The sequence below is a fragment of the Mobula hypostoma genome, chromosome 2, assembly GCF_963921235.1.
Source record: "Mobula hypostoma chromosome 2, sMobHyp1.1, whole genome shotgun sequence".
Classification (NCBI taxonomy): Eukaryota; Metazoa; Chordata; class Chondrichthyes; order Myliobatiformes; family Myliobatidae; genus Mobula; species Mobula hypostoma.
In genome coordinates this window covers 59,868,786-59,891,972 of record NC_086098.1, presented here as the reverse complement: position 1 = coordinate 59,891,972, position 23,187 = coordinate 59,868,786, and the positions used below count along the sequence as shown (strand labels likewise).

Sequence of the window (23,187 nt, the reverse complement as noted above, 5' to 3'; positions counted from 1 at the left end):
ACATTCAGTATTGTAAACTCTTTAAAATGGACACAAACAAACATAGCACTATTGCCACTCACATGGTTCCATAATGTAATACTCCTTTCATTGGTTGAAGGGCTTCCTCACCCAAATCTGCTGCTCTGTGTAGTAGTGGAAGGAGCCTACACGGAAGTCCTTCCCCACAGAGCCTTAGAATTGGCTGCACTGAGCGTCCACGTTTCCATCAGCTCTTTCTCTTGCAGCCTGGTCTGTGCTAGTCTGCTGCATTCCCTTACAGGCATCGAGCTGTGCTGGAAGATCAACAGGTTTCCAAACTTGTGCTCGAACACCTATAAATTTTTCAGCTAGTTGGTCAGTGTCAGGCAAAAGTGTATTGAGTAAGCCCCACCATGTAGCAGTGCACGTGAAAACTGAAGCCAGTGGTTATCCCGAGATTTCGCACACTGGCACATATTTAAAATCATTTTGTCCCTGCTCTAATTTCCTTAACCTTCCTGGCAGATAGAGTTTTATATAGAAAGTAATCAGTAGATTCTGTGAATGGAATAATCTGAATATTTGCTTGGGATTGCTTCAGCTTTCTGCTTCTGTCACAGATCTGCAAAGTACTATGACTTGCGTTTAATAAATTCAACTTGTCTTTTGCGAACTGCTTTGGAACAAGAACTGGGTCTGGCTGCTTGTTACATAGTCCCCGATGCCATTGTGCAAACTGGAACAATGAATGATCCCTCTGAGAGTGACCTGGATAAGCCAGGCAGCACTGATGATGATGAAGACAGTGTTGCAGTTGAAGGCAAGTTGTTTTGAAATATCCAAGTTACCAAAACGTCGGCTTTTTAAGAGACGTGTAGATGTAACTCTAAGTAGGATAAGATGGTCCTGGTGATTGTTGTTCTGTTTTTATTACCGTGGCAAAGGACTGAGCAGGAAAAGCCCTGCCTTTATCCCTGGTCTGGGCCGAGTTATTTGGCTTTAAGCATTTGATGTACATGGTTGGCTATGATGTACCGGAGTTTTAATGCCTTTGTATGCCCATTGGCTATGCTTAGAGATGGCAAATACTACAGCAACAGGGTAGTAAGGACCACAAGAATCTATTCAATAGAAAACACATGGGCTCTCATTACAATTTCTCTTCTGTGGCTCTTATTTTAGCGTCAACAGTTGAAGGCTCGGCTAAGAATAGCAGCATTAAAAGACAGCGTTCCCATTCTAATCACTCAGCTTCATCCAAGTCATCGAAAGCTTCAAGTAAGAAAAAGATTTGAACTTTCATTTCCAATGCATAATAGATCAAATGATGAATTAGTCAAATGTTACAATTTTTCATCTGATGCAAACTAATCTCTTTATTTTTCTATGTCAAAATTAGGCTTGATCGGTGATGGTGATCATTTCTCAGGCTCTGGAGCAGACAGTTCTGCAAGACATCCACTGAATGTTGATTCTGTTAATGTTGAGGACAGTACTGTGGCCAGAGAGATGTCAAAGCTAAAGTCAGATAACATAAAGCAGATATCGAAATGTGAGATAAAGCATTCAGAAAAAGATCAAAGTAACACCAAAAGCAAAAGCTCAAGGAAAACTTCAAAGGGAATTTCTTCAGACCCTTCCTCTACTCAGACTCCCATTGTAGGACAGGTGTCATCCCATTGCCCAAAGGCAAAAGCATTCAGTCAACCGCCAACTGTGATTCTCCCAAAATTGGTCTACGGAATAGTTACTAAAGTGGACAATGCTGGAGTGGCCAAATTATCATCTTTCCTTCCTCATCATTCCGTTCAATGGATTACTCCCTGTCGTCCCTCATTGGCTAAAATTATGACTTCCACTGAGCAATCACTGTACTATCGTCAGTGGACGGCAGCTAAGCAAAACCACATGGATTTTAACAAGATGCAGAGTAGAACTGAGATATTTCATCCCCGCAGACTTCTGTTGAGTGGCCCACCACAGGTGAGGTGGAAGGAGTAGATCGAAAGAGAACATGAATATTGTATGACTGTTGCTTTAAAACATCATTTGGAATGGGGATTAAAAAGAAAGTCAAATTCCCCTGTAGCACACCTGAGTTCAGAAGATGCCCCTAATCAGTCTTGATCATCAGAAGGTAACCTTTTGGTTGTGCACATCTAAATTACTCATTCTTGACTTATTGATATTGCCACTTGGATAACTTGAGTATAGTTCTGCCTTACACAAATTAGCATTATATGTAGAAGTTAGAGGACTGTCCTGTGGAGTGTAACCTGCTACTTTCCCACCATAGTTAGGAGAGAAAGATACCCAAGGCTTCAGAAATATTAGACTTTTGTGTAATTGTCAGAAAAGAATATTTTAAGAGCATTGTGCGTACATCCAAGGCTGCTCTGTAGGTTAGATTGCAGATGATCCGGTGAGATCTAGCTAACTGGATATAAGACACAGTGAACAGTAGAGTCCTGGGGAGTGTTGTGGAGGAAAGGAACCTAGGAGTACAAGACAAAGTTCCCTGAATGCGGCATCACATGTAGACAGGATGGTAAAGAGGGCTTTTGGCACACTGACCTTCATCAGCAGGGCACTGAGTACAGTAGTTGGAATGTTATGTTTCAGTTGAACAGGACAGTGGTGAGGCCATTTAGTCATAGTCATAGTCATACTTTATTGATCCCGGGGGAAATTGGTTTTCGTTACAGTTGCACCATAAATAATAAATAGTAATAGAACCATAAATAGTTAAATAGTAATATGTAAATTATGCCAGTAAATTATGGAATAAGTCCAGGACCAGCCTATTGGCCATTTGTAGTATTGTGTTTGGTTTTAGTAAGAGTACTGAGGTATTGCCGAGACTGTACGGACTGAGTTAAGGGGGGAGTTTGAGCAGCATGGAACATTTCATTGAGGAGTAGGAAAATGAGAGGTGATCTTACAGAAGTCAATAAAATCATGAGGGACATGGAAAAGCTGTATTCACAAACAGCCTTTTTTCCAGAGTTGAGGACTGAAGAACTAAAGGGCCTGAGTTTAAGGTGAGGTAAGAGAGATTTAACAGGAACACGAGGGGCAAATCTCCTTCACTCAGAAGGTGGTCAGTATATGGACTGAGCTGCCAGAGGAAAGATTTGAGGCAGGTATGTTAACAATATATGAAAGGCACTTGGACAGGTATGCAGAAAGGAAAAGTTTGAGGGAAGTGGATGAAACAGAGGCAAATGGGATGAGCTGATTTGGGAATCTTGGTTGGCATGGACCATCTTGGACAACGGCTTGTTGCTGAGCTTTATGATTTTCAGTTACGAAATTTTAAGGGTTGGAGATTATTTATGGATCCTTGTAATATTGTGTATGCTGCAGTTTGGAGAAGATGAGTATGAAATGAAACTATATGCTCTGTGTCATTACATGCTTGCTGTCAATCCAAACAAAAGGCATTCCTTATCTCTCCACAGTGCTGTCAAGCTGCTGAAGGATTTTATGTTTGATATTACTATCTCTGTTCTTGCTGTTGCACCGTCCTCCAGTGACTACTTGAAGTGTGCTCATGGGTCTGAGAACAGTGATTCTCATTTTCACTACCCCAAGCAGAATTGTCCATTTTAATAAGTCTTGGCCAGTATTCTTCAGCTCATTGTTACTGTTAAAGAGAAGCATTTCTAGAAGTAGTAACAGGAATCTTTCAAAGAAGAATCCACTCATATTGTTGGCCTGTGCATTATTTTGGAGCTTTAATTTCTCCAAAATATAATTAATTTGCATCTTTTGCATTTGCCGGTAAATTAAAGGCCTTTTTACGCAAATGGTGGTATGTTTGTGGAATGACTGAGGCAGGTACAGTAACATCTTTTTGACAGGTGTGTTGGATTGGAAGAGTTAACAAAGTTATGGACTGAACACTGGCAAATGGGGCTAGCTTGTATGGGGCATCTTAGTTGGTCTGGACCAGTTGAGTTGAAGGGCTTTATGATCCCATGATGCTTTCCTGCTTTTGAGATCCTGCTTTTTATTTCATATTGATGAAACATATCCAAAACATGAACATAATTTTTCCCTCAATGGGTATTGACTGATTTGTTGCCTGTTTATAGTTTTTTTTACAGTTAACTGTTTTAAAATTCCTCAGGATCAAAGTCAGATTCAGATTTATTATCTTTGGGATATGTCTTTCTTTATTAATTTTTTTATTGCTTTTTTAAAAAGGCAAGGATACAGTCAAGAGGTGAATTAGTTCAAATACATATATCAGTTACATTATAAAGCCAGATTAAGATAAACATAGATAATATTAAACTAGTGTAAAATATATAATAATAATAAAAAAATAACAATTCTCCTCTTACTAGTTTATGAAAAGAAAGGAAAAAACATTGGATTTTAAAAGAAAAGAAAAAAAAACCCACTACACTATAATAAAACAAAAACAAAGGGACTGGGCAGGCCATTTTGAGGATATGACAAAAAAAAGAAAGAAAGAAATGCTTTCTGATCAAATCTAAGACTTAGGGAAAAAAAAAGATTGAAGGTGTAATAAATCAAATTAAATGAAAATATTGGATAAAAGGTCGCCATATTTGCTCAAATTTAAAGGATGTATCAAATGTCCAACTTCTTATTTTCTCTAAACTTAAACAGGACATAACGGAGGAGAACCAGTAAAAGACCGTAGGTGGATTAGAATCCTTCCAGTTCAATAAAGTGGCTCTCCTAGCCAGTAATGTCAAAAAGGCTATCATACATTGAGCGGAAACAGGAATATTTCCTGCTTCCAGTGGAATAATCCCAAACATTGCCGTAAGCAAGTGAGGTTGTATATCCAGATCCAAAACTCTTGATAGTGTTTTAAAAACATCTCTCCAAAAGTTATCTAGCTTTATACAACACCAATACATATGAGTTAAAGTGGCCAAATCAGTATTACATCTGTCACAAATCGGATTAATATTAGGGAAGATATGCGCTAATTTATCCTTTGACATATGGGACCGGTGTACTACCTTGAACTGTATCAAGGAATGACAGGCACAAATAGATGAGTTGTTAACCAAATGAAAAATTTTACTCCATTGACTATCTGTAAATGACGCGAAGTTCCAATTCCCAAGCACATTTAATTTTATCATTAGATATCATTCGTAAACTCAGTAACCGCTTATATATTATAGCTATCAACCCTTTTTGAGATGGTTTAAACTGAAAGAGAACATCTATCATATTAGGTGGATAAACAGAAGGGTAATTTGGTAACAAACCACGTTAAAAATTCCTAATTTGTAAATATCTAAAAAAGTGTGCATTAGATAAATCATATTTGTCCACTAACTGAGAAAAAGACATTAAACAGTCCCTAAAAAATAAATCTGAAAAAGTTATTATTCCCTTAGTTTTCCAAATTAAAAAGACCTTATCCAAAGTTGACAGTTTAAAAAATAATTGAGATAAATATTACTAGAAAGAATAAAATTATTAAACTCGAAAAATCTCCGAAACTGGAACCAAATCCTTAATGTATGTTTAATAACAGGATTAAGTTCTTGCCTGCTAATCTTAGAAAGCAAAAAAAGGAAGAGGAACTCCCAGTAAAGACGCCAAAGAGAAACCTTTCACCGAGTTTGCCTCTAGGTCCAACCATGAAGGACATCCATGTGTATCTAAATAGTGAATTCAAAAAGTAACGTATCGAATATTGATTGCCCAATAGTACATTCTAAAATTAGGCAAAGCCATATCACCATCCTTTTTTAATTTCTGCAATAAGAGTTTACTCAATCTAGGATTTTTATTGTTCCAGATGTAAGATGAAATTATAGAATCTATTCTACCAAAGAACTTTTTAGGAACAAAAGAGGGAACTGCCTGAAATATATATCTTTGGGATATGTCATGAAAATTGTTGTTTTGTGGCAGCAGTACATTGCAATAGATAATAATTTTTTAAACTATAAATTACAGTCAGAAAAATATATTTAAAAATTAAATAGTGCAAAAAGATAGCAAAAAAAAAAGGTAGAGTACATGAGTTCATTGTCCATTCAGAAATCTGACGGTAGGGGGGAAGAAGCTGTTCGTGAAACTTTGAGTGTGTATCTTCAGGCTCCTGTACATTCTTGATGGTAATAATGAGAAGGGGGTACGTCCAGAATGATGGGGGTCCTTCATGATGAATGCCGCCTTCTTGAGGCATTGCTTTTGAAGGTGTCCTCGATGCTGGGAAGTCTAGTGTCCCTGATGGAGCTGGCTGAGTTTACAATTGTCTGCAGCTTTTTCCTATCCTGTCCCTCCATACCAGATGGTAATGCAACCAGCTAGAATGCTCTCCGCACTGCATCTGTAGAAGTTCGCTAGAGATTTGGTGGCATACCAAAACTCCTTAAACCCTAACCCTCCTTTAATTGCATCAGTATGGTGTACCGAGATAGATCTTCAGAAATGCTGATAACCAAAAAACTGCTAACCCTTTCCACCACTAATACCTCAATGACATCTGGTGTGTGTTCTCTCAACTTCCGCTTTCTGAAGTCCACTAAAAATTCCTTGGTCTTACTGACCTTGAGAGTATGGTTGTTGTTGCAACACCACTGAATGAGCTGATCTGTCTTGCTCCTGTGTGCCTCTTCATCACCGTCTGAAGTTCTGCCCACAGTAGTTGTATTATCAGTAAATTTATAAATGGCATTTGAGCTGTGCCTAGCTGCACAGTCGTGTGTGTAGAGAAAGTAGAGCAGTGGGCTAAGCATACATCCTCGAGGTGCTGATTGTCAGTGAGGGAATGTTATTTCTGATCTGCACTGACTGTAGTCTCCTGATTAAGAAGTCAAGGATCCAGTTGCAGAGGGAAGTGCAGAGGCCCAGGTCTTGGAGCTTGGTTGGAGTTTCCTGTCCCATCTCCTGATATTATATTCTATATGTGACTTTTAGTCTGATTTTTAATTTATGGGGCTGCCCCATCCTAACGTCATTCCCTCTGTCTTTAGTGGAATCAACTCTATCTCCTATTGTAAATTCCTTTGAAAATATTGATGCAGGTTCATCTCGTCCTTTGCTTAAGTCATTGGTAAACTATTCATTTGCTTTCATCAGACTAATGGGAGTTCTTGATTATGCAGATCAGGTAGGGAGGTGAAGATGAAGGTTCCAATTTTATTGGCCATGATGACCCTGTTCCTGCTTTGTTCTTGTTGCAAGATCAGTTTCTTTGTGGAAGTTGATTTCATCTCGTGGTCACAATGGTGCCAAGCTGCGAGCTGTGGATGGTGTGCCTCAGACTTAGTTGTTTTTTAGGTTGGTAGAGGTAGTTTGGGGGATAAGTTAGGAGTCAGTTTAGGATTTAGGCGCAGGAATGAGAGAGAGTTGGAGGCCATGGGGCAGTAAATGAAGAGTTGGGCAGGAGCTGGTGTTTGGAGTCCAGGCTGGAGCACTCCACAGTTGAAGGCCAGTGATCCTAGAAGTTGGGTTGGCAGGTGCTGAGAATGGAGACTGATGGTTCCCCAGGTTGGTATCCCAGTTTGGAGTTCTGAGCAGGCAAGAAGCATGAAGACCTGTGACCTACCCCCTACCCCCCCCCCCTTTGTCAAATCCTATCGGAGGTCTGTGCAAGTCTGGAGATAGAGACTCAAAATTCAAAATTACTGGGTCAGCTTGTCTGAAGGTCAGAAGCCCATTGTTTGCGCGTGCAGGTTAGGGGCAGAAGACTGGAGGCCCATTGTCTGTGAGTCTGGGTCCAAGGACTGGAGGCCCAGAAGCAGCACGTACTGGAGTTGGAGTCCTGACTGTGTGAGTAAGAGTGTGGTTGGGAGGATGGGAAAGCGGCTTGTTTTGGTTTGTTGTGGCATATGTTCTGCTGAACATTGTGGACATGCAATGTTGGCACTGGAATATGTGATAACACTTGCAGGTTGCCCCCAGCACATCCTTAAGTGTGTTAGTTGTTAATGTAAATAATGCATTTCACTGTATGGTTTTATGTACATTTGATAAATAAATCTGAATCTCAGTCATTGGTTATATTAAATTTTCTCTACAAACTGATGACGTGGGGTAAGAAGGGAAGATCCTTACCTCTGAGTTCAGAACTGAGAAGATCGCATGTGTCGGTGTTCCCTGCACAAGCCTCTGACCTCATGTCCCAATATTGTCAGTCACTGTAGGCTGCTGAATGTGTCTCTGGAAGCCATTGGCTAGAAGCTGTGTAGACCCCTTCAAACATCTGTTTGAGTATAGGACATGGACTAATATCTAGGCTTTGTAATTTTTTCCATTCATATACAGGGTCTATTAACTATACACATCCACATGTTTCTTCACAAGTGAGTGAATGCAGCCAAGTCTCATCATGAGAACAACTGTGGTTTCACTTTCTTCAACTTCTTTATTGTCCTACTATCTTTTTTTTCTTTGTAACCAATTTTAATCTCGCCTTCTTTACAATTAATTCCCTCCATCATTTTTCTGTGTAGTGTTTTATTAAAGGCATTTCACATGTGAACTGTGAAAGGCACAAAGTGAATACAAGCCACTTTTCTGTTTTTCTTTTTTTCAGATGTCCATACATTCTGCTTCCACATATTACTTCCATTTACCTCCTCAAAGAACTAAGATTTGATGAGCATAATTGTGCCATTGAAACTCCGTCTATTTCTCATTCTACTCTAAATCCAGTGTAATTTTTCCTTAATTGAAAGTGCTGAAATATTCCTTACTGCAGATGTTGCCATTTCGTCATTACCTCTGACACCTTGTTTAAAACATTGTACAGATCAGCAACTTTTCAGTTCCCATCACATAACTGCATTGCTCTGAAATAAAATTGCCATGACCTCTGTAATTTTTTCCTTAACTCCTAGAGTAATCTGTTAGTTCCTGGCATTTTGTTTTGCTGTATCTTACCAAACGAATAAGGCTACTTTGTTCTGGACCCTTCAGTGATCTGATCAACATCTGAACCTCTTGACCATGTCTGCATGTGTTTATGCATTGAGTTATTGCCACGACTGGTTGATTAGATATTTGCATTAGTGAGCTGGTATACCTAATAAAGTAGTCATTGAGTGTATATACCATCATTATAAAATAAAAGGTGTGATATACAGAGGGAAGAATTTGGTGGGACCAATGTTGATGATGTCTCACATGGTAATTTGTACACTTTGACTCACTTTCTTAAACTTGCTTAAAGAGACTTGGCTCCATGCTAGCTTTATCTTAGGAATTATCACTTCAGAATTTCACTGTCTTGACTCCCATGCCTGGATTTGTTATTCATTTTCTCCTTCACCCAGGAGTACCAGTTCTGTTTTATGTATGAAGTTTACATACATTTGTCTGGAAAAGATGGAAGTTGTCAATTGCACCTATGAATTAAAAACAAGTTTAGATGGCCAAATTGATATCCATTGAATGATTTAGATAACATCAACCACACTGAGTGCTTTCCACAGTAGAGTAAAAATATTTTGACAAATATAACTACAACTTAAATTACAAAGCTGCTGCTGGTTCTGGGATTTTTGCCAAATAGAGCATTAATTTTCTGTAGCCAGAGAACTAATAAATCACTTGTTTACATTATGGAGATCTGCTTTAATAAATTTGTTTCTCTGTGTAATTCTTTACCTCCATAGCAGATGCAACCAACACAGGAAACTTGACTTGAGTGGTCTCTTTTAATTTAGTTATTTGACATGTATTCCCCCAGCAGACCTCCCTTGTACCTCACCCCTCATCCCACCAATGTTTCCTCTGTTATCCAGTTTACTCCTCCAAGCCCTGATTAGACAGCTCAACTCTTAACCATCTTGTCTGTGTCTCCTGTAACCCTGGTGCATTTCTTGGTGTGCTCTGTGGTGTTACGGCATGCAAAATGAAATGTGCAAAGCCCTCTTAATTGCAGCTGTCTCCTTGGGCCTCTGCCATTACTGAATTGTTGTGTAAGAGGCCTGCAAACTCATGCCTGCAGCTTGAGTAATGGCTGCTAAGTGGAAGTGAGCTCTGCCTCTTTCTACCAGATAAGGTCACACAGCTGCATTTATCCGCAACGACTTCACTGTCGCTTCCTGTGATTTTATGCCTCCTTGTGAAGGGGATTGAAGGTCATCAGTGCACATGAAGGATTATGTTAAGGCGAATATGTCAAGCAGTTGGAAGTGTGCGTGTGCGTGCGTGCAGGTGTGGGAGAGTGAGACTTGTAACAGCATTAAGTACTTGAGGAGAACCTATGAATGTTCAAAAGACGTCCTGAAAAAGGTGGTTGATGGGTCACTGATGACACTACTTTTCATGGAGCTGAGGCTAACGGTGCAGAAGGTTAATTACGACATTTGAATATCCTTGCTAGTAAATTTCTTGCAGCATTGAATTAAGCAATTTTGATCCTGTTGACCACAGCTTCAGCATGGCTGCTGCAAAGGTGGTGAGCATTTGATTCTTCTTGGTTTAACTATTGCCTAAAATGTTCCCACACAAGCTTCTGCAATGAAGAAGGGAGTATTGGTCCCCTGGAGTTTGACTGCTGGCTTCAACAGACACAGTAATCCCTACCACAGTTGGTCAGGAAAGTGTGACACCCTCTAAACTCTGTCATCTCCACTAATGTCTCGGGTGTTTGAGAAAATTGTGGAATCTACTGCTCTTGAATATCTTCCATACCAAAAATGAACTTCAGGATGACTGTCAGTGAATGCCCCTTTTCAGAAGCCTGGGTCAGTTCCACGTAGTTTGGGACAGGTTCATTCATGATGTTGGCTCTATATTGAGGCAGCAGTTATCCAACAGAATAGATAGCAATGACAGCAAGCTGTGATTATGCACATCACAGGAAACAAAAACTTGGTGTATTTATCAATTATTTCATCCATGCACTCCTGCTGCAGCCTTAATTTTTATATGGATCTCTTGTAAACATTCCCTTACCTATATCATTATTTTCAGGTGGGGAAGACTGGGGCTTATCTGCAGTTCCTCAATATTCTGTCGAGGATGTTGATCCGACTGATGGAAGTAGATGTTTATGATGAGGAAGAAATTAATCTCAGTAAGTGGGTCTCTAGCATGATCTTGAAAAGTTTGTCTCTAACAATAGTTCATATCTGCAGTTCTACTGGTGGCAAAGCTCTCAGTGTTCACCATTGTCACACAGTGAATCTGATAACTTTGAGGTGATGTGCAGTCAAATAGGAAAACTAGAAGTATATGTTGATGATTCTGAGCTTTCCAAACTATGAAATGTAAAGTTGCATGTTTTTGCACCATGCTTCACAAAGCATACACAAGGGCAAGTGACGGAAGTCTGTGTAGGAGAGCACTTTGGTTCCAGTGATCATAACACCATTAGTTTCAACTTGATCATGGACAAGGATAGATCTGGTCCTAGGGTTGAGGTTCTGAACTGGAAGAAGGCCAAATTTGAAGAAATGAGAAAGGATCTTAAAAGCGTGGATTGGGACAGGTTGTTCTCTGGCAAAGATGTGATTGGTAGGTGGGAAGCCTTCAAAGGGGAAATTTTGAGAGTGCAGAGTTTGTATGTTCCTGTCAGGATTAAAGGCAAATTGAATAGGAATAAGGAACCTTGGTTCTCAAGGGATATTGCAACTCTGATAAAGAGGAAGAGGGAATTGTATGAAATGTATAGGAAACAGGGGATAAATCAGGTGCTTGAGGAGTATAAGAAGTGCAAGAAAATACTTAAGAAAGAAATCAGGAGGGCTAAAAGAAGACATGAGGTTGCCTTGGCAGTCAAAGTGAAGGATAATCCAAAGAGCTTTTACAAGTATATTAAGAGCAAAAGGATTGTAAGGGATAAAATTGGCCCTCTTGAAGATCAGAGTGGTCGGCTTTGTGCGGAACCAAAGGAAATGGGGGAGATCTTAAATAGGTTTTTTGCGTCTGTATTTACTAAGGAAGCTGGCATGAAATCTATGGAATTGAGGGAATCAAGTAGTGAGACCATGGAAACTGTACAGATTGAAAAGGAGGAGGTGCTTGCTGTCTTGAGGAAAATTAAAGTGGATAAATCCCCGGGACCTGACAGAGTGTTCCCTTGGACCTTGAAGGAGACTAGTGTTGAAATTGCGGGGGCCCTGGCAGAAATATTTAAAATGTCGCTGTGTACGGGTGAAGTGCAGGAGGATTGGAGACTGGCTCATGTTGTTCCATTGTTTAAAAAAGGATCGAAAAGTAATCCGGGAAATTATAGGCCGGTGAGTTTAACGTCAGTAGTAGTTAAGCTATTGGAGGGAGTACTAAGAGACAGAATCTACAAGCATTTGGATAGACAGGGGCTTATTAGGGAGAGTCAACATGGCTTTGTACATGGTAGGTCATATTTGACCAATCTGTTGGAGTTTTTCGAGGAGGTTACCAGGAAAGTGGATGAAGGGAAGGCAGTGGATATTGTCTACATGGACTTCAGTAAGACCTTTGACAAGGTCCCGCATGGGAGGTTAGTTAGGAAAATTCAGTCGCTAGGTATACATGGAGAGGTGGTAAATTGGATTAAGCCAGAGAGTGGTGGTAGAGAATTGCTTCTCTGAGTGGAGGCCTGTGACTAGTGGTGTGCCACAGGGATCAGTGCTGGGTCCATTGTTATTTGTCATCTATATCAATGATCTGGATGATAATGTGGTAAATTGGATCAGCAAGTTTGCTGATGATACGAAGATTGGAGGTGTAGTAGACAGTGAGGAAGGTTTTCAGAGCCTGCAGAGGAACTTGGACCAGCTGGAAAAATGGGCTGAAAAATGGCAGATGGAGTTTAATACTGACAAGTGTGAGGTATTGCACGTTGGAAGGACAAACCAACATAGAACATACAGGGTTAATGGTAAGGCACTGAGGAGTGCAGCGGAACAGAGGGATCTGGGAATACAGATACAAAATTCCCTAAAAGTGTCGTCACAGGTAGATAGGGTCATAAAGAGAGCTTTTGGTACATTGGCCTTTATTAATCGAAATATTGAGTATAAGAGCTGGAATGTTATGATGAGGTTGTATAAGGCATTGGTGAGGCCGAATCTGGAGTATTGTGTTCAGTTTTGGTCACCAAATTACAGGAAGGATATAAATAAGGTTGAAAGAGTGCAGAGAAGGTTTACAAGGATGTTGCCGGGACTTGAGAAACTCAGTTACAGAGAAAGGTTGAATAGGTTAGGACTTTATTCCCTGGAGCGTAGAAGAATGAGGGGAAATTTGATAGAGGTATATAAAACTATGATGAGTATAGATAGAGTGAATGCAAGCAGGCTTTTTCCACTGAGGCAAGGGGAGAAAAAAACCAGAGGACATGGGTTAAGGGTGAGGGGGGAAAAGTTTAAAGGGAACATTAGGGGGGGGCTTCTTCACACAGAGAGTGGTGGGAGTATGGAATGAGCTGCCAGACGAGGTGGTAAATGCGGGTTCTTTTTTAACATTTAAGAATAAATTGAACAGATACATGGATGGGAGGTGTATGGAGGGATATGGTCCGCGTGCAGATCAGTGGGACTAGGCAGAGAATGGTTCAGCACAGCCAAGAAGGGCCAAAGGGCCTGTTTCTGTGCTGTAGTTTCTATGGTTTCTATGGTAAAAGGCAGTTATTTGACGTAGAAGTCAGAAGATCTGGATTCTCACCTTAATAGTAACTTCACATTTGAAACAGTTTGAATAGTATCGCCTAGTTCTCTAAACTTTCAACTTTCCTGTGAAGTAAAATGCATAACACCAGAGATACTTGCCCGTATATATTTCACCCAATTATCCATAAGTAGGTTTTACCACTCATTTTATTTCTCATAACTAGCACTGCTGAATATCTACTTATATTTAATAATTTATTACAGTTTCATGACCAGGCTGTATACAGAATATTTACCTGAGTGCAATAGCAAAGTAGTCAAATTACTTGACTAGCATACAGACCTAGACGATGATTTGTGAACACAAGGAAGTATCTCATGACAGCAGTGAGGGGTATTTAGATTCAATTCATTAAGTAAAAATATGGATTTTTTTTTAAATCTAGAAGATATAATGGTGCTCATGAAACTACTTAATAATAAAAAAACTTCTAATAATATCTCTCACTACCATTCAGACTTGGATCCATATCTGCACTGACATGGTTCCTTCTTACCAGTCTTGCAAATAACAAGCACTTCCTGTAAATGAACAATATTAAAAAATTGGTGAATCTAGGTACACAGAAAAACTATAATAATTTATTATCATGGTTTTGCTAATAATCCTGCTTTTGGTGTAAATAGAATTATTAACAAACCCCTAGTACGACAATAGTGATATTCAATAGAGGTCTTACAGAGTTGGAACTTTTAAATGGCCATGATGTGTACTGGAACCATATCCAGTCATGAAAACTAATGTGAATATGAATGTGCTGGAGATAAAATTGATTTTGTGTGACTGTAAATAAAGGGCATGGGATAGTATCAAACTGGGAGAGTACTTTAAATGAAATTAATTCGGGTATAAAATGGGATCCTGATTCATTCATTTTACAAGCTCTATTTTACTCTGTTATGGAGAAAAATCTAAATTTAGAGCGTTAGTCATGAGGATTTAGAATTTGTGATGAGATTCAAGAATGAATTTAGCAACTTACAACCAATATGTGAGCTTGGCATTGAAAGTTTTTAGATTTGAAGATTCATTCTATGTACCAAGTAAAATGAGTTTTTTATTGTCTGGGTATTGATTTTATTATAGAGATTTATTTGTATATAAATATGGATCTTATTCTATAAATTCTAATAACTGATCAGATTTACTTGTATTATAATGTTTTACTTACATAATAAACCTTTGTTACTGGAAATGTGAAGAATCATAATGAGTGGATAAACTCATAATTTAATTTTCCCTATTTCTCTTTGATCTTTTAGATGTTAAAGAACATTCTGTATCACAACAGAAAGAAAGCTTACAGTGGCCTGATTTGGAAACCTTCAGTAAATTGCTTTTTGATTACATGGTCCATGATCCAAACTATGAAGATGGCAGTCCAATTTATTCAAAGGACCTTGTTGGCAATAAAGGTCAAAATTCATTTCTGTTTCTACTGCATGACCAGCATATATTGTTCGATGGTCGTGGTCCTTGGCCCGAAATGTCAATGTACTCTTTTCCATAGATGCTGCCTGGCTTGCTGAGTTCCTCCAGCATTATGTGTGTTTTGATTAAAGTGCTAGTGGTGTTGGATTATAAGGGTATCAGTGTTTTTCATTAGCTGCTGCTGTTATTATAGTCAACTGATGTTTGAAAATTGGTAGGGGAGTCTATAATTCAGAAGCATAGGTTTAAAGTGAGATCAGTGATTTAAAAGGGACCTGAGAGGCAATTTTTTTTTTAACACAGATTATGGTGGGTGTATGGAACAAGCTGCCAGAGGAAGCTGTAGAATCAGATACAATCACAGTGTTAAAGGGAAATTTGGAGAGATAAATAGGCGATGAAGTTTTAGCTGGATAAAGGTTAAACGTGTGGAAATTAGACCAACTCGGATATAAGTCTTGATCGGCATGGATGACCTGGGCCAAAGGACAGTCCTGTGATGAGATTACAATTACCCAACCTATTTATCTTTTTTTAAAAAAGCACCATATCTGGTTTCTCAAGAGTTTTCTGGTTGCGTGGCCCCTTAAGCACTGGAGGTTTTCTTTTCACACACAAAAGAACAACTCTGCCAGTATCAAGATCTGCTCTCTCCAAGCTATCAGGGGCCCTCTGTAGCATCACCAGGTAGGCCCACTGTTTCTGCCAGCACCTGCCCCACTGAAATTGCGTCCACGTACTTCAACTCCATCTTGTTCCTCTTGGTTTATTCCTTTCCCACTTACATCCTCCACATGACCCTCCACATGCTCTGGATATTCCCAACAACTTTCAATTCCCTGGCCCTAATCTCCTCGTTTTCACTATGGATATCCCATCCCTATATACTTCTATTCCCCATCAAGAAGGTCTTAAAGCTCTTCACTTCTTTATTGTCCACAAAGCCGACTAGTATCCCTCCACCACCACCCTCCTTGCCTGGCGGAACTGGTCCTCATTCTCAACAATTTCTCTTTTGGCTCCTCCCACTTTCTCCAAATTCAAGATGTAGCAATGGGCCCTAGCTACGCTGGCCTTTTTGTTGGCTTCCTGGAACCAAGCAATGCCAAGCCTTCCCTGGTAATGCTCCCCAACTCTGTCTGTGCTACATTGACTACTGAATGTTGAACTTGTCAATTTCATTAATTTTGCCTCCAACTTCTAACCTGCCCTTAAATTCAGGAAACACACATAAAAGTTGCTGGTGAACGCAGCAGGCCAGGCAGCATCTCTAGGAAGAGGTGCAGTCGACGTTTCAGGAACTATTTCTGACACCTCACTCCACTTTCTAAATCTTTCTGTCTCTGTCTCTGGAGACAAACTTTCCCGATATCTTTTATAAACCCACCGATCCCCACTATTCCTCTTCCCACCTTGTTTCGTGTAAAAATATGCTTCACTTTTCTTAGTTCTTTCATCTCTGTTGCATCTGTTCCTATAATGAGGCTTTCTGTTCCAGCACATCAGAGATGTCCTGTTTCTTCAAAGAACATGTTTTCCCTACCTCCACCAGTGATGTTCCCCTTTCCCACATCTCCATTTCCCAGAATACTTCTCTCTTCTTCAATCACCCACTTGGTCTCTTACCTCTTCTCCTCGCCTACTTATCACTTCCCCCCAATGCCCCTCCTCCTTACCTTTCTCCCATGGTTCACTTTCCTCTCCTGTCTGATTTCTTCTTCTCAGGCCTTTTCCACTTATCACTTCCCAGCTTCTTACTTCATCCCCCCTCCCCTGTCCTTCATTTATCACCTTCTGGCTTGTCTTCCTTCCCCTCCCTCTTCTTATTCTGGCATCTTCTCCCTTTCCATTCAGTCCTGATAAAGGGTCTTGGACCAAAACGTCAACTGTTTATTCATTTCCATAGAAACTGCTTGAGCTGATGAGTCCCTCCAGCATTTTGCGTTTGATGCTCTGGATTACCAGCAGCTGCAGCATCTCTTGTGTTCTCGTGTTTTCTTGTGCATTGGTACCACCAAGTTCCTGCACAGAGACATTGATCTGCTTTGTGCATGTTTTGTCATTACCTGAAATGCCTTCATCTTAGCAAGGATATGGATCCATCTAACTGGAGCAATTTAGCAGAGCTACCGCACTGGGATGGCACTTAACATTTGCTCTCTGCATCTACATCTGTATTATATATTGATGCCTAACTGTGAATTGATGGTGCTAAGGATTATAGAGTTCTGAGCTACGTTACCTAACCATACTTTTTAATCAGTCTTCAATGGGAACTTAGTTTTTTGGTTCAGTTTAATATCGTTCCAGTTGTTTGGATATAGTTAGGTCAGTGAGTTGCTTAGTATTTCCCTTCATTAACTGGATGAATGGAATTATGCAATCCTATTGCACCAAGTTCTAAGCTCACACATAAATTCTGAAAATTTCTGCTTGTATAGTGCTTATTTGACTTACTAAAATCCCTGAATTTAACAGGATACATAGCCAATAAGAAAGATGACGACATCTATCTGCGGCGCCATACAACACGTATTAGGTTATCCAAATATGCTGCCTACAATACCTACCATCACTGTGAACAGTGTCATGAATACATGGGTTTCAATCCCAGATGCCAGGTATGCATGAGGATCAAACAGCAATTAGTTAAACAGATAAAGAATAAAGGTACAAACAGATTTGAGCTCATTGTGTGGAATTTTTGTGGGCAAAGTGAACTATCTCCTTTCACAAACAAGCATGAACTGAAATCTAGTCTTGAGGCCCTGATGCTGGAATGATAATTTTGAGTGTGATTATTTTTCAGGGAAAATTGGCTGTTTGTTAAAATAAATGTTGATTGGATTAATTTAGGATTTATTTATAGATACAGCAGTAACAAATTTTTGAATACATTCAGATAAATTTTGAACATCTCTAAAAGGACATCTTTAATAAGTTTTATCAACTTAATAAAATTCATATTCTTTCAGTAGGCAAAATTGAAGTTGTTACATTTAACATAGTGCAACTTTAATACACAAAGAAATGCTGTCAGATATTATCCAATTTGAAGGACAAACTGATTTGTATTTCCTACTTAAACAGCATTTACAGTTTACCTAATTTACAAATATCAAGGTGCGATGAAGGTGAACAATTTTACACATTTGACTGGCTGTAAAACATTATTAACTCAATTCAATCCATTTCAAAGTAAGATGGATAAATTTCTTTTAACATGATTACCACAAATGTTTTGAGTGAATGTTCACTCTTGACCAGATTTTGGAATTAAGATACTTGTTAGGAGGTATATATTGTCTTTTCCAATTCATAATTCACTTCAAAGTGAATCTGGAAACATTACTTGGAATAAATAATTTTGGAACTAATTTTAAGAAATAGAAAAGATAAAGGAAACAAACATTTTCTTGTTGAATTGTGTACTTTTCCTAAACCTCTCCCATCCAGCTTAATATAAATGATAATATTTATTTGGTGATGCTGTGGAGCAGGCCCTTCCAGCTCTTCGAGTCGTGCTGCCCCAGCAGCCCCACAACCCTAACCTAATCACTGAACAATTTACAGTGACCAATTAACCCACCCAGTACCTCTTCGGACCTTGGGAGGGAACCAGAGCATACGGGGAAAACCCACGCATTCCGTGGCGAGGATATACAGTGACTCCTCGCAGAATAGTGCCGGAATTGAACTGCAGAATGCTCTGAGCTGCAATAATACTGACTAACTGCTACACTACTGTGGTGCCTTTGATTTAAAGTATTATTGGTATAGTTTAAAGATTGGAAATTCTCATAAGTTTTCATTATACTGCTAAATTTAAATCTGTAATATTTTATACTCAGCTGATACTTCTACTAATTTTTAATGAATGAGAAATTGAGTGGAGCCATGTTATAATCTTCCTCTTTTGAACTTCCATGAAATACAGTTGTGTGAGGGGTGTTACTTCAGAAATGTGGCCTGCTATGTTTTTGATTTACTTCTGGCATTGATGTGGTTACTGTTGCAAAAGTTTTTTTAGGTTACATAAAATTAAAATACAGTGCCTATAAAAAGTATTACCCCCTTCCCCCCCGCCCCCGGAAGTTTTCATGATTTATTGTTTTACAACATTGAATCACGGTGGATTTAATTTCGATTTTTTGACAGTGATCAACAGAAAAAAGACTCTTTCATGTCAAAGTGAAAACAGATCTCTACAAAGTGATCCAAATTAATTACAAATATAAAACACAAAATAATTGATTGCATGAGTATTCACCCCCTCCCCTTTAATATGACACACCAAATCATCACTGGTGCAGCTAATAGTAGTCCCATAATTGGTTAAATGGAGATCTGTTTTTGGAGACCTATGGGCAGTCAAGGTGTTTCAATTGATTATCGTAAAAATACATCTGTATCTGGAAGGTCCGGCTGCTGGTGAGTCAGTATCTTGGCAAAAACTACACCATGAAAAAAAAGAAATCTCCAAGCAACTCTGCAAAAAGGTTATTGAAAAGTACAAGTCAGGAGATAATTACAAGAAGATTTCCAAGTCACTGAATATCCCTTGGAGTACAGTTAACTCAATCATCAAAAAATGGAAATAATATGCATAACTGTGCACGTATGACAAATCTGGAGGAGTTACAAACTTCAGTGGCTGAGATGGGAGAGACTACAGATAACTCTTGCCCAGGTGCTTCATCAGGTTGCAGTTTTATTGGAGAGTGGTAAAGAGAAGGCCACTGTTGGGGGAAAAAAAACTCAGATGAAATCTTGGCTAGAGTTTGTCAGAAGGACTTTGAAATCAGCTGGAAGAAGGTTCTATGGTCAGGTAAAAGCAAAATTGAGCTTTTTGGCCATCAGACTAAACGGGTAAGCCAAGCATTACACATCATCAAAAACACACTATCTCCACCATGAAGCATAGTGGGGGCTGCATCATGCTGTAGGGATATTTCACTGCAGCAGGCCCTGGAAAGCTTGTGAAGGTAGAGGGTAAAATGAGCGTAGTAAAATACAGGGTAATCCTGGAGGAAACCCTGATGCAGTCTGCAAGAGAGTTGCGACTTGGGAGGAGACTTGTTTTCTAGCAAGACAATGACTCCAAGCTACAGAGTCAAAACTACACAGAAATGGCTTAAGAACAACAAAGTTAATGTCTTGGAGTGGCCGGGTCAGAGTCCAGAGCTCAATTCAATTGAGAATTTGTGGCTGGACTTGTAAAGGGCTGTTCACTCACAATCCCTATGCCATTTGAGAGAGCTTGAACAGTTTTGTAATGAAGAATGGAGAAAAATTGCGGTGACCAGATGTGCAAAACCTAGCCGCACAGACACAAGGCTGTAATTGTTGCCAAAGGCACATCTACTAAATACTGACTTGAAGGGAGTGAATACCTATGCAATCAATTATTTTGCATTTTATATTTGTAATTAATTTAGATCACTTTGTAGAGATCTGTTATCACTTTGATGTGAAAGTGTCTTTTTTCTGTTAATCAATGTCAAAAAGCCCAAATTAACTCCACTGTGATTCAATGTTCTGAAGCAATAAATCATGAAAACTTCTGTGAGGGGGAGGGGGGTGTTGAATACCTTTTATAGGCACTGTACAAGGAATAGGTTTACATAAATTTATTTCACTATAAAATCCAGATTATATTTTCAGCTCCAAATCTAAGGGTTCACTTCAATGCAAATGGAATAAAATAACATTTTGTGCTGTGTGCTGCAAAAGTAAATAGAACTCTCTCTCAATTTTTCAATTATTCATAAAGACAAATATAATGTTAATAAGGATTGTTCCTGCAATGCAGAATACATTTGGAACTAATTTTACTTTGTTTTCTGTTAGCCGTATGATTCTACACTCCATGCTTTCACCTTTTCCTGCTCGATGCTGGGAGAGGAAGTCCAACTCCACTTCATTATTCCCAAATCAAAAGAACATAATTTTATTTTTAGTCAACCTGGAGGGCAGCTGGAGAGTATGAGGTTGCCTCTTGTTACTGACAAGGTGAGTTTTAATCTGAAACTGCAATTTCACTGCTATTTGTTATGCTTATGATCTAATATGATTAATTGAAGATTTTTTTAAATTCCTCTCATTTATCATTTGAAGGTGGTGCCATAGAATGTATTCTAGTTTAAGCAGAGGAGATAGTGTAATTACTATAATTAGGGAATGTTTATTTTGAGATGCTAAAGTTTTCTACTATTCGGCTAAGAGGAAAAGCTGTTTTCCTGTTACAGACTTAAAAAGATATTTACACAGTGTGCCAATTTCAACCATATCTGGCCTCATTTACTGTTGGATTTTGGGTGATAGCTTTGATCCAACAATGTGGAAGTGGCTTGTGTTAAAGGATGGGCCTGCCACGAACACAAAGAGAAGGCTCCTAGTGGTCACGGCAATCCTCCAAAGGTTCTAATTTAGCAGCTGTGAATCTAGGGATTTTTGTTGTAGGAAAAGACTAAATTTTATTGTGGGTAAAATGGCTTACGTCATTAAAAATGATTTCCATCCAAGTAATCTCTGCTGTTCTTGTGGGAAATATATGGGATCAACAGGTATGTTCTATTTAAAGCTGTGGGATGTATGCCACAATTTCATTATTTCTGGGAAATAATTTACCTTTTTCCACAAACGTACAATAACAATAGAGTGCATTTGATAAAGTTAAATTTTAAGTGCAGAACTTAAAGTTAAATTTTAAGTGCAGAACTACTTGGTGGAAGACAAACTAAGGCTACATCCACACTATACCAGATAATTTTGAAAACGAAGCTTTTTCTCTTTGTTTTGACCTTCCATCCACACTGAAACGGCGTTTTCAGCCCCCGAAGTGGACATTTTCAGAAACGGTCTCCAGAGTGAATAAATCTGAAAATGCCTAATATCAGTTGCAGTGTGTACGGGGTAACCGGAGCTTTTTAAAACCGCTGTCATGACGTGCCAGAACAAATGGCGGCAGTGCGGCATTTCATTGTTTTCTCCTTATTATTCTTATTGTTATTACTACTTAATTGTTTAGAGCGTACAGTCATCACAGTGATATTTGATTCTGCGCTTCGCAGAACCTAACAATTTCAGAACAGACGGCAACGAGACTGAAGCCAGAAGAGTTAGAAATGTAATCACCAAATACTTTGACCCATAGCTTACTGAATAAATGAGTATACTCACTTTGCCCTGTTTTCTGTCCTTGCTTGTATGAAGGTAAGGACAGAAAACACCCTCCGCCACCTCCAGTTTAAATTCCATGCGGAATATTTTGGAGGATCAAGAACCAAGAACCAAGGTGGTTTACCTATTTATGCGAGTACTTCTCTGACAATAGATGTGTAACAGCCTAATGTAACATTGTATGGAAATACAAGATAACACTGATGCAGTCATGTTTTGTACATTTAACAAGGTACTTTATTAATGCAACAGAATTAGTCAGTTTTTCATTGTTCGTCGTCAGCCGGGTCATACTGTCTGTGAACTCCCTGTCGGTTGCCTCCATACGCTCCAGTATTTGTGTTTTTTTTAGTTTTAAGTCCTCCTGCGCGAGAGCCAAGAGCAATTCCTTTTAAGTTTTTCTACTCTAACTGGACAAATGCACACCAAGTATATCGTTTCCTCTTCGCTTGTTTTCTGTGTGTCCTGCTCATGCCCAGTAGGAGGGGATTCGCCCAAATATCCGTCTAATGTGGATAGAAATATTTTGAAAACCGCTTTTTACTCGAAACCAGCGTTTTCAAAATTATCCGGCGTAGTGTGGACGTAGCTTAAATTACGCCTTTGCTGTGGCAGGTCCGGCTCCTTTGCTTAAAAAGCCAAAAAATGTCAGTTCTTGGGTATATTCAAGGCAGAGAACAAGGGAACAAGGATATAGCAATCAGATAGGAAAGAGGACTTGTGAGGTTCTATAGCTTTACTCATGCTGCTGGTTCTCATGTCCTAGAATTCAGATTGCATAAAAAGTCCAGTCTTTACGCCAACAACTGGACGTCATGAACATGGTCTTTTCAATCTCTATCACGCTATGGATGGTGCTAGCCATTTGCACGTGCTGGTTATCAAGGAATATGAGATGGCAGTCTACAAGAAATATTGGCCAAACCATATTATGCTCGTCCTACCCAGCATCTTCAATAACTCTGGAGTTGGTATGTCTTAAATGTAATACCTGTGAAC

At 39.2% G+C, this 23,187-nt stretch overlaps 1 protein-coding gene across 4 annotated transcripts in view; it reads left to right on the top strand.

Annotated features, from left to right (window-relative positions):
- The window catches only part of greb1 (growth regulating estrogen receptor binding 1), a 304,535-nt gene that overhangs the window by 265,823 nt on the left and 15,525 nt on the right, over positions 1-23,187 (top strand). For all 4 annotated transcript variants that reach the window (XM_063037530.1, XM_063037522.1, XM_063037506.1 and 1 more), the window contains 8 exons: positions 582-781; positions 1,144-1,239; positions 1,361-1,944; positions 10,894-10,996; positions 14,838-14,990; positions 17,485-17,627; positions 20,857-21,018; positions 22,955-23,159. In XM_063037530.1, the coding sequence (XP_062893600.1) occupies positions 582-781; positions 1,144-1,239; positions 1,361-1,944; positions 10,894-10,996; positions 14,838-14,990; positions 17,485-17,627; positions 20,857-21,018; positions 22,955-23,159 (1,646 nt within the window). The remainder of the gene's footprint in view (positions 1-581; positions 782-1,143; positions 1,240-1,360; positions 1,945-10,893; positions 10,997-14,837; positions 14,991-17,484; positions 17,628-20,856; positions 21,019-22,954; positions 23,160-23,187) is intronic.